The sequence below is a fragment of the Hibiscus syriacus genome, unplaced genomic scaffold (genome assembly GCF_006381635.1).
Source record: "Hibiscus syriacus cultivar Baekdansim isolate YM2019G1 unplaced genomic scaffold, ASM638163v2 tig00110890_pilon, whole genome shotgun sequence".
NCBI lineage: Eukaryota > Viridiplantae > Streptophyta > Magnoliopsida > Malvales > Malvaceae > Hibiscus > Hibiscus syriacus.
In genome coordinates, this window is record NW_024062900.1 from 336910 (window position 1) to 348552 (window position 11643).

General features: G+C 35.8%; 1 protein-coding gene and 1 pseudogene across 2 annotated transcripts; both read right to left on the reverse strand.

Annotated features, from left to right (window-relative positions):
* Nucleotides 1–293: 293 nt before the first annotated feature.
* Nucleotides 294–5051, reverse strand: LOC120144598 (E3 ubiquitin-protein ligase RGLG3-like). Of its 2 annotated transcripts, XM_039158628.1 has the most exons (13): nt 5008–5051; nt 4306–4318; nt 3871–4034; nt 2731–2815; nt 2488–2628; nt 2289–2402; nt 1925–2022; nt 1753–1832; nt 1571–1676; nt 1177–1304; nt 940–1096; nt 783–839; nt 294–410 (listed from the first exon to the last, which is right to left on the reverse strand). In XM_039158628.1, the coding sequence occupies exons 3-13, from the start codon at nt 4030–4032 to the stop codon at nt 327–329; spliced, it is 1212 nt and encodes a 403-aa protein (XP_039014559.1). In that variant the 5' UTR covers nt 4033–4034; nt 4306–4318; nt 5008–5051; the 3' UTR covers nt 294–326. The 2 variants fall into 2 exon arrangements, with proteins under 2 accessions (XP_039014559.1, XP_039014560.1); XM_039158629.1 differs by lacking the exon at nt 4306–4318 and having other exon boundaries at nt 5004–5024.
* A 1273-nt stretch (nt 5052–6324) lies between these two features.
* Nucleotides 6325–10285, reverse strand: LOC120144866 (annotated as a pseudogene).
* Nucleotides 10286–11643: the final 1358 nt, after the last annotated feature.

An 11643-nucleotide genomic window follows, 5' to 3' on the forward strand; every position in this document is an offset into this window, starting at 1 on the left:
ACGTATTATCATTACAAAGTAAAAGTTTACAAGCACAGATAGATTTTGTACATGGCCTCACCACTTGTGTACACAATAATTTTCCCTTGTTTCATAACACCCTCGCATCTTCTTCATGCAAGTTGCAGTACACATTGCAAATACAAACACTTAATATCAAACAAATGCAAAGAACTTTGCGAAACAAAAATAGTCCAATGCAGAAACCTCTGGGGGGGCAGAAGGAATGCAAATAATTTGTTGACTGAGATTTTATGTGGTGGTTGGGTGGGTTGGGGGGGGGGGGCTGTCCTGAATATGCTTCAACGGAAAATTCGCTCTCTCTATTAGGTATACAGTCTCAGGCGCGTCGTTATCGGCTGCCGGCACATCGGACATGATGAGATTGTCACCCCACAATCCTTGCAAGTCTTGTAACAACACAAGACAAAATACGATAAGAATGTAAAATATTATATTCAGCAGTGTTGAACATCTGCTACAATCTAGGTCAGATTTCTTTAGCCACTTCACAGGCACTAATCTCAATCTGAAAATTCGATGTCATTCTTCAATACAATGTTATGTAAGAGACACATAGGCATGTAGATGTATATATCCCAGAGGAAAAGGCTTTTAATAATGAAATCAAGATGAAGATGAAAACTATTAACTAAATGTTAATCAGAAGAGAGTATCTCTAAATGTGTTCCCAATGCAGTCACTTAAGATCTATACCAAACACTGATTTTCGAGTGATGGAAATCTGAACAAATTATATGATTTGATCAAAATGGACATACCGTGTGACCGCATCCAAAAGCCATGTCCTTTGGGTTTGTCAGGCAGATAGGGCAGAGCTTGAAGAAGCAAATTCATATCTCAATAAATGTATAATAATCTGAATGGAGATTTTGTGAAAAATCTAATTGGAAAAGAAGTAAAAGAAAACCCTATTACCGGCTCTGCTGCAGAACTTATTACAGGTTGTGCAGGGACTGTTGGCTGCACTGTTTCATAGTTTGTCATGCGTGGGATTGATCGAACGGCATTGTCATGATCAATCACTTCTAGTGGAGGCGGAAGTGGTCTTTCGTGTCCATATTCTAGTTCTCGACTGCATATTTTAACAGTTTATGTTTACAATTGTTCCAAACTGAAATTAGGTATCAACAGAAAGCTGGTGTCTGGCCTTACTTATCAAAACGAATATTCAGGGTAGCTCTGTACTGATACGGAATTTCCATGAGGGCAGCGAGAGCGAAGGCTGTTTCTTTCTTCGAAGTTTGCGTGTTCTCAGACATGATTTTTGTGAAGTTGACAAACTGCAAAGAATTGGTGGCTCAGAACATGTTAAAAGGTCGTGCTTACTATCGCAAAATGAGTTGGAAAAGACTATCCTTTGTAAAGAGATCACCATATGTGAAAATTACATTGCAATGGTAGTGCTAATCCTATGATAATGACCAAGTACTACCATAAAATAACAATAATGTTTAGATATATACTAGCAACTAAAAGACAAATTGAACTTGTATAACATCAGAAAGGCTGCTCTGTGCATATTGATTCAAAGAATTTGCAGAGATACCTGGAAGTTGTCAAAGGCGCGGTGTGGAATATTATCATCAAATTGTCGCATTGAATCCCATGGTCCATCCCCCACTCCAACCAAAATAATCGAGAGAGGATAATGACTGTTTATCGACACCATGATCAATACGATAAGAAGAAATAAATAAAATCTTAATCACTAAAAAAACAATTCTTTACCTAGCAGCAACAATGGAATCAACAGTTGCTTGTTCTTGTGGACTATGCCTTCCATGCGGTACGTCGGGATTCCTTGTAACCTATGCAATCAAATAAACATTTGGTAAGACCGATGCATAGAAGAAGAAATGAATGATTTAAAACTGAACGCATAAAGCATGTTTTTTTATACCTGTCCATCTGCGATAATGACAAGAACATGGTACTGTCCATTACTGCTATCCACGATGTCAATTGCAGCATTAATAATTGGAGCAAATGAAGTTGGACCTAGTAACAAGAATAAGAAATTTTCAAATTCAAATCTCTGCAACCATTCAAAAGACTGCAATTAAGTTATTAGCTCAAACACAATCGAATAGAAAACTCAGATGCCATTCTGATCTTATAACTCTGAACTGAAAATTGAAATGCCAGCATCAATGACAACTAGGGAAACTACTCAACCACAATAGTCTACGCCCCAACCACAATAATCTACGCCTGGCAAAGTGCTTAAATAAATTAAAGAGAATAGAAGGAAAGATCTTCAAAACCTGCCAACTTTATGTGTGGAACAATCTCTTTATACCGTGCAAGAGCTTCCTCAAAATCCTGACAAGGTCGGTGATCCGGATAAAAGCTGAATACGTATTTATCATGTGTTGATGCTACAAAGAAAGAAGCATAATAAGATAACTTACTCAAGCAAGAGAGAAATAACTGGAACAAGTGATGCTAAATAGATATACTAACCATCACCAAAACCAAAACAAGGTATTAAATTATCTTCATCAAAAGGAGATAAAGTACGACCAATTATAGAGATTGCTTGCTCATATGGATTGGGAGAGCCACCAATAGCATGAAGGCTTCTTCGGTTGAATGAATATCTCCCTATAGTCAAGAAAGTGTGAGCTTCTTTCGTACTAATTATTTATACTGTTATACAGCATAATAAGAACCACACATTAAGATAAAATGGGGCCGGGGGAGTACCTGACCACTCATTGCTCTTTGTGAAGTCAATACCAAGTATTAAATTGGATGATTCAAGTCCTGCCTCTCTCAATGCTAAAATAACCTAATTACAATGTAAATATTTGTTGTTACCAAATGTATTCCATTCAGACTTACATTTATTAAATAAAATAACAGCATACAACAACAAGATAAAACATGCAAACATAAAGTAACACATAAAACTCCGAATCTAAAAGATGAGAAACAGATAAGTATGCATCATAATGGCATTTTCTACAATACGTGGACCACGATGCATTTCAATTGCTTGAACATTTTCTAATGGTATTGTCACCTCCAAATTTTAATATAACTTTTGCTTATATTTAGTCATCAGTGACATTTTTTGAATCTGAAGTACAATAATCATTTTTCACAGTGTATTACCTGGTACTTATTTAACTACGTTGGAGGTTATGTTGTCACAAAGTATATCACAATAATGCACCGTGATCGCAATACTCTATCACAATTTTCATGCTAAGTTTATGACATCTACCTTAGCCAGCAACTGTCATGCAGCTAACCACTTTCAGATAAGTTATTTCAAGTCAAGACATGTTAGCTCAACCCACATTTAACCTACAATTTAAGTCAAAGATTTGTTTGAACTTCTTTCTGCTAAATCAAGGACTATGTTCTCCAATAGCTTTAGAGATGTCAAATCCATCTTTACTGCTTAACATGTGATCTTAGTTCTACCTTAATCCCTCCTCATCTCTCCATGTACCAGCTAAAGTGTATCCTCAGCCTGCATTCAATATTTTAAAATCATTCAAGTCGTCCTTTAAATTTATGATGAATGGTTTTGTATTATTCTTTTCATGATAACCAATCAATTCTGGAATCGATTATTTTCTGTTTCACTAGGCTTAAAATTTAATGTATCAGTTCAAATATCAGAACAGGACATTTTTATATCAAACTAGCAATGCAACTGTAAAAGTATTTGCTTTTCAAACAAGACTTTGCAGTCAACAACTATAGTAAAAAAAAAACAGTACTTGCCATTTTATTATGGTATGGTTCATATTTTCACCTTATGAGTTGTACTATCAACATATACTATCTCCAATTAGCCAAATTAAAATTCAAAGTTAAAGTAACAGTAAAAACCTGATCCAATGAGCTGAAACTGTCAGGTATAGATGGGGCTTGCTGTCTGGGTTGATGGTTTCGATCTGCTGAAGTTCCTGCTACAGATGAAGGTTCATAAGAAGGTTGATGCCAAAAATCAGAGTGAGAAGTGTCATCATATCCTGATTCGGTATTTCCCATGCCTGCGGAATTGGTACCTTTATGAAATTAGAAACACACCTTTACATCAAATTGAGTTCATTAGAAACAAACAAATTTATGCATGCATTGAAAATTCAACGGCACAAGGCAGAACCCTTATAGTTTTCTATGTCGAGCATTTTCTCTCTCAGAGCTATATGAAACACAATTCTTTTAGTATTTAATCAATGATTTTTCTTTCAACTAATCACTTTTACTTTATAGAAAACTCTCGTGGAAGTAAAAGGCCAATTCGATACCTGTGGGAGAAACCTTTTTCTTTTCTTTTTCTTTAAAAAAAACCCCCAAAACTAGACAAATCAAAATCAATTCAAGATGATATAGATGAGCCTTTTCTTCTAGCACCATAGTAAGATAACTAATGTTTGACAAATTCCACCGAAAGCAAGTGTTAAAAAGAAGAATTAGAACTAAAAATGTCAACTCAGAAAAGCAAATCTATCCCCCTAAAAAGTCCAAAGTAGTTCAACAGAGCCACAACCATTATGTATCTGAAGTGTGTTTATCTATCATAAATCCTATAATTTCCATTTTAAACGCAATAGGAAGCCGAGAAACTATAGAAACTAAATTAAAAATTCAAATGTCAACGGCCATTCAAAGCTGAATTTGTGATTCCCAAAATTCCCTTTTTTAACTTCTTCGATAATCATCTCCCAGCAACCAGCTAGAAATTTATGGGAAAAATAGATTTCTCTCTGAGATGAAAACTGCTTTATACTCAGTTTCTCGAATTTCTGTTTTCCTGTAACTTAGTTCCCAGCAATGAAAATATATCTAAATCAGCTCAAATCTCATTCCTTCAATAAAAATAACAAAAATTATATCTACACCAAAGAAGAAACAGAACAAAGATAGCAAATGTAATCCCCCAAATGCAGAAAGTACAAAAAGAAAAAAAAGGATGTCATGCGCACTGGAAACAAAGGGAATTCTGCAGAGAAAGTTACCTTTCTGATGAAGAGATGGAAAAGAAAAACAAACAGTGCTGAAGATTCAATTGGATTGACTTCTTTTTTAGTATAAAAATAAGATATTCATGGAAAACGACGTTTTTTTATATATTTTTTTAAGGCTTTTCCTTTCTAGTTTCTTGTCCGGGCGGTTCACTTGTTTGATTTAAGTTTCCACAGCCGGCCTTCTACGCGTACAGTTCAATTTTGATTGTCTGCTGTCACAGACCTGTAATTACCGTTGGATTCATTCTATTCGGCTCTCGTGTAGAATGCGTTGACTTTTAGGCTGCCAGCCAGTGATGACCTGAACGTGGACGAGCACTTTAGACAGATTTTTATTTAAATTTAAGTAGGTGGATATTTAAATAATACTATATTGCTGTTATTTATTTTTCAGTGAAATGCTTCGGGACTAAGATCGGCTATTTCTTAATGTTAGTTTAAATGGTCATTTTAGTTATTTATATCGTTGACTTGATATTCTCACATGTGAGAAAATAGTCCATCTATGACAATTCAATGGTGACAAAATCCCTCGTGGTGAAAAGGTGAGAATTACTATCCCCTGCAAAAATTCCAGTTACAGCCCTCATTGCGACCCTAATTCCATTATGATGCTTCACCAAGATCATGTCGGAGGGCTCAAAATTTCCTCCGGTAACAAATGGCTGTCTGTTCCGGCCCGGCAAGATGCGTTCGGCATCAACATTTGTGACACTTTCATGGTATACGTTACCGCACGTTTTTATTTGATGATACAATTCAAAATTTGATATCTGAAAATCAAATGTGTTAAGCGTTACTGTGTAGGCGTTTTGTAACAGAAGATACAAAAGCGGCTGCATTCATAGGGCAGTGATGGATGAGGAGAGGAAGAGGAAATCGTTGGTTTATTTTGTGAGCCCCAAAGAAGACGCCGTGGTGAGATCACCAGAAGATCTAGTTGTCCAATCGAGCAGGGACGGTTTATTTTCATAGGGCGTTACTGGACTTCACAAATAACCACCATTGAGCTGACCTTCAGACCCTTCAAAACTACAACCTTAGTTCCTCTACTTAATTAACCTGGGACTCTGCTTTGTACTGTTGTTGTCGTTTCCATTTCTTTATGTTGTCGTCGTGGTTTTCTTTGTTGCTATTGTCTTAATTTTTTTTTTTGATTCTGATCAAATTGATACAAGGGTAAACATTAAATATTAATTTGTTATTATATCTATCAAAATTAATAAAATCATTAAAACAGTAATTAATTATCCCATCAAGATTTGCTCATAAAAGGAGTCCAAATAAAATAAAATTAAATGTCTAAGGTACAGTACACGGTTTACAAATCAAGCAATAAAAAAACAAACATCAGAAAGCCCCTAGTGAAACATGATACAAGCCAAGCCTCCAGTAAAGGCCTGGAGTATCAGTCACCATGAATTGCAATTTGCAAAACCTAAACAAAAAGAATACCTAATTGATGTTTAAACGTGCCGGTAAACATCATCCATTGAAGCGTAGAATATGACCTAAGCAATGGCATATTTGATTGTTTCCACCTCTTTAGGTCGCCACATGGATTTCTGGACACACAGCAGGCCTTCCTTGTCCTTCGAGTATGTCATGCGCACTTCCCACTGCATAGACTTCAACATATTCTCAAGCTCGTTAATGATCTCAACGTTGTCTCGAACAATAAGCCTTCCTTCAGGTCTTAGTATCCTATCAACCTCTGCAACAACCGCCACTAAATTGCACCTGCATGCCATAAGCACAAGGTCAGGCCAAAGCAGACCATGGATATATCATATTATGTCAAGTGTATTTTGGCACAATGCTTAGAGACCAGAAACAGGGATTTAATACTAATCCTTACATGATACAAAAGGTTGATGGAATGTAGCATTAACGATTTGATTATTTAAAAGGGGGAAAAATAACAATCCGATAAACACACACACACACAACAACAGGCATAATCTAAGAATTTTCCCAGGATTCAACAACAAAATAAGCGAGAAAAGTAGTAAATCTATACATTTACCTAGTGAAGGCAAAGTGTAAAGAATGGAAGTCAGGAAAAGAAATATATCGATACAAACCTCTTTTTAACCTTCGAGAATAGATGGTCTGCATGGAGAAGATCATAAGACCTCGGATAGGTGCTAAACGATTCACACCAATCATGATACATTCCAAATAAACCTCTTTCATATATTATGGGAAGTGTATCTGGTGAGTCAATTGGGACCACATTCATGACCCATAAATCCATATCTTTGAGTGCAGCAGCAAAGCTGTAAGCATACAACAGTCAGAATTAACGAAAAGAAAATGAATCAATAAAACAGAAACTGTCAAACCAATATAATCCTTCCTACTTCATAAAAATGTGAATATATATAATTTTGCATACCCTCCATAAACAGCATTCATGTCCATGACGTTTCTGACATATGACCAGCTTATTCCCATCCCATTTACGTACGACTTGGTTACCACCCGTTTCCAGTGCTCATTGTCTGCGGTAAAATCCTCTGGTGCAGCTTTGCCATAAACTCCAACTTGGGAAGAACTCAACCAATATGGTGATTTTTCCAACCTTGCTGGCCACTGCTCAGGCCAATGAGACCCACGTTCTGCTGAATCTACAGGAGCTTTGTGCATGCAAGCTTGCAGTGGCACATTCCTACAAAAAATAATCAAATCAAATGGCTGTTTTGATACCAAAAAAATATTTGATAGCTTACTCAAAAAATACAAGTTAGCATACTGAAAACCAGTCGGCGGATATTTCTGTTGTCATCTTACAAAGAAGTGTTAATTTGTTTTTAGCCAGAATATAGTTTTTACATCAAAATCAAAGAAACAATACCATGCTGCATTTGGATCATCAGACTGAGGACAGAGCGGAGGCTCTTGTTTTGTCCTTTGCTCATAGCATTCATTAGAAGTAGGCTTTCTAAATGCTGCTACAGCCACACCATTTACTGCATCCTTGCTAGTTTTGTTTACAAGCTCCCAGCACATAGATTTTGTTAGTTCAACCATAGCTGCACAGAATCCACGCATAAATTTAGCAGCTGTTCCAGATAATAGATTTCTCACACAAGATACAAAGATAGTACGATGGTACATACCTTCCCAGATTTCAACATCTTCAGCTTTGTTCTGGTAAATGGGAGTAGCAGACCACACAAAGAAACCACCAGGTCGCAAGACACGGTTCAGCTCCAAGAGGAGTTTACCACCTGCATATTATTAAGACCAGTGAATATTCAAGCAACAAAAGTACATAAAATAAACTCCAGCAATTGATTATTATGACTCCAGACTGCTTATAACTAATGGAGATTGTAAATACCTTCTATGCGCCATGGCACTCTACATCGTGCACAATGAACAACATCAAATACTCTGCCAGGGTAGGGAAGTCTCTTGGTACCCATCACAGAAGACACAGCAGGAATTCCCCTTTCAAGTGCAAACTGTACTTGAGCTTCATGCTCATCTTTAGGTGCAAAGGACATAGCAACAACATTTCTGTCAAAAAGAAAACCTCCAAAGCTAGCAACCCCACATCCAACATCCAATATTACACGAGTTTGTTTTCCCCATGCTACATCAGGCACAGACTGCAGAAAAAGAAATAAAAAATTAAGCAAATATTCAAAGAACAAATTGTGAGAGGGGAAAATATTTTGACCATGAAACTTATCCACTAATCTAAGTCAACCAATAACGGTAAAAAACTAACAATGGAGGTGACAATAATAATTATGGTGCTTGGTAAATATCATTTTCAGCCGTAACTCAGATCAAAAGACACTATATCTAAGTACTTGTCACGTGAGATATAAGTATTAGGAATGCAATAATAGCACACTATAATGTGAAAACAGTACTCTGATTTAGGGCATTCACCTCTTCTATGAAGTCAATATAATGAAGCGCGCCATGCTTAAACTGGGTTCCACCACCAGGAAATGTGAGGTATTCTCCAGTAACTTTTACCCAATTCTGATGCCCCTTAATTTGTGCCAGTTTGGTATGGGGAACGTTATAGTACCAAATCTGCAGCAGCAGGAAAGTATCTGTTAGTTCATCCTATCAAGCACAGAATCAGAGTAAAAAAATGAATCAGCACATGTTAAATTAAGGTACCTTCTCTCTGCTCTTTGGCCACTCAATTGGCAGTTTATATCCTTCAGGAAGAGGGACAAGGCAAGTTGGTGGTTCTTCCGGACAGTGCCTCTCTCGATGTTCATAATGTTTGGTAGAATGGAGATGCCTGATTGCTTCCAAATTGTCAAGGCATGGGATATAATCAGGCCCAGCAGTGGAATTGCACACCTTCCAACTGTATTTCTTGAATGATAACTGAGACTCTTTTTCAGCCGTTGATTCTGATGCCTGGGTAGAGAATGATCCAGTTTGAGTCGTGGTTTCATTCAAAAACTCAAATTGAGCAACAGATGGGAAAACATCAGTCAAGCTCTGGTTTTTCTCCTGAACACCATCGTTTGCCTCATCAGAGCCTTTATCCAACTCATTATTATCATTTTGATCAACCTTCTCTATCTGACCATCCCCCTGATCTCCATTAGTTTCTGAGGAGTTTTTATCTTGCTTCTTTTCACCATCATCAGAATCAGATTTATCATATTTTCCATCAGATTCAGATTTCTCATTGCTCTTTTCAGATTTCTTGTCCTTCTCATCAGAATCAGGTTTCTCCTTGCTCTCTTCAGAATCCGACTTGTCATCAGAATTCCCTTCTCCACCTGAGTTCTCACCATTGTCACCGCTTTTCTCTCCACCATCAGAAGCTGACTGCTCATCATCCTTCTTAGACTCCTCTGATTTACTTGTGTATTTAAGTTGCCCTTGCCATCATTTTCAGCCAGACTCACATTGGTGTCCCCTTTGGTGGCATCGTCAGGTAAATCCCCGGGGTTTTCTTCAAACTGCGAGGTGTTGCTGCTGTCACTGTTATCGCTGGTTACTGGAGCAACCTTATCTTGGAGCTGAGTTTTCTTTTCCAGAGCCGGCTCATCCCCAACAGAGACATTTGAGGACGAAATCAACATCCAAATCCCAACTAAACATAATCCCACGAAAACCACAACGGTGACAGAGGAACAATAACCCGAAGACTTCCTATTATTATTATTATTATTATTATTATTATCTACTCTACTATATTTTCCTAATGCCATTATCACTATTTCCTTCCTTTCCTAATCAATACTACAAATATTCCACACCTGTAATTCATATAAAAGAAGAATCAGAACTATATTTCAACGGAAATATAATGAATCGTTTAAAAAAAGACGCCAAAATAAGATCTAAAAGATTAATAAAGAACAGTAGTATGTAGAAACTACGCAACGAAGCATGTAACTAGATATTTCAAAATTACAGTCGGAAGCAGCCGGATCTAGTTAAAACAGTGCCTTGGAAGTAACGAACGAAAGAAAGGAGCGAAATCCAACTAGATCTATGACAAACAAAGAAAATTGAAGTTACCAGAAACAGGACTGAAAGAGATCCGAAGGAGAAAAGCTTCAACAATTGTTAATGCTTCATTATTCCTGCATTAATCAAAGAATTCCACCTTATCGTTGTCTACAGCTGACGCTGGAAATTGGGGGTGTAACTGGCTGTTTTTTTAATGGTGGTCTAATACAAGAGACCTATAGTTTAGAGTTTATATTATAGGAGAACACATTATGAGACAAAATAGAGGAGATCGCGCTCAGGAGAGCAAGGAGCGAAAGGGACGGCCAAGGCTACCCAGTAAGCGAAAAGCCCGTATCAATGGGATAATAGTATATTGTCGATACAGGGATATTTTTGTAACCGTAAAACTATTTATTTCAATATTTACTCAGAAAATGACAATTTTGCCATTCCATTATTCTATAAATTGTATAATACTTATTATTCTATTATTATTATTGTTGTTGAGATATTATGTTGAAATAATATAAATTTTTTAAATTTTACATATTTTTAAAATTTTTGGACGAGTAAAAATAAATAATTTAAATAAATAATAGATAATGACGAGATTTTTAAGGGAAAATTATCCTAAGTTTTAAAATTTTAATTTCAAACATTCATTTATACTTATCAAACGATTTAAAAATATTTAAAACTTTAAAAATATAAAATGTGTGAATGGATTATAACTAGTGGCAGATCGAAGGTTTCTCTAAAATGGGTGGGTAAGTGAGTACCACGAAATTTGAAAAAAATTTAAGTTATTTACTTATTTTATTAGTTGTGTTATCTTAAAATTTTATTTGTAATCACCTTATAAAAATAATTTATATTATTAATATATATGCGTCCACCATAAAAAATATTTATGAATTCGTTATTGATCATAATTTGTTATTACTATCAATGTGAATAGTGTATTCTAATTTTATTATAATTTGTAGATCAATTATCAACTAAGCCTATAATTTATTGGTTTAAGGGTATATGAAGGCCTTAAATTTGGGGAGGGGAAAATAAATTAAACTCTCGAATTTTATGTACTTAAAAATTTGAATCAAATAGTTTTTACATTGATAAAAAAATTAATCAATTTTTTTTATCAATTCTAATAATTAAATATTAAAGTTTCTTAAAATGT

Coding starts and splice junctions, on each gene's coding strand:
- LOC120144598 (XM_039158628.1), bottom strand. CDS start 4,032: ATGGGAAATACCGAATCAGGATATGATGACACTTCTCACTCTGATTTT. Junction 2,629..2,730: donor AAAGAGCAATGAGTGGTCAG/GTACTCCCCCGG, acceptor TCTTGACTATAG/GGAGATATTCATTCAACCGA. Junction 1,097..1,176: donor CTGAATATTCGTTTTGATAA/GTAAGGCCAGAC, acceptor TAAAATATGCAG/TCGAGAACTAGAATATGGAC.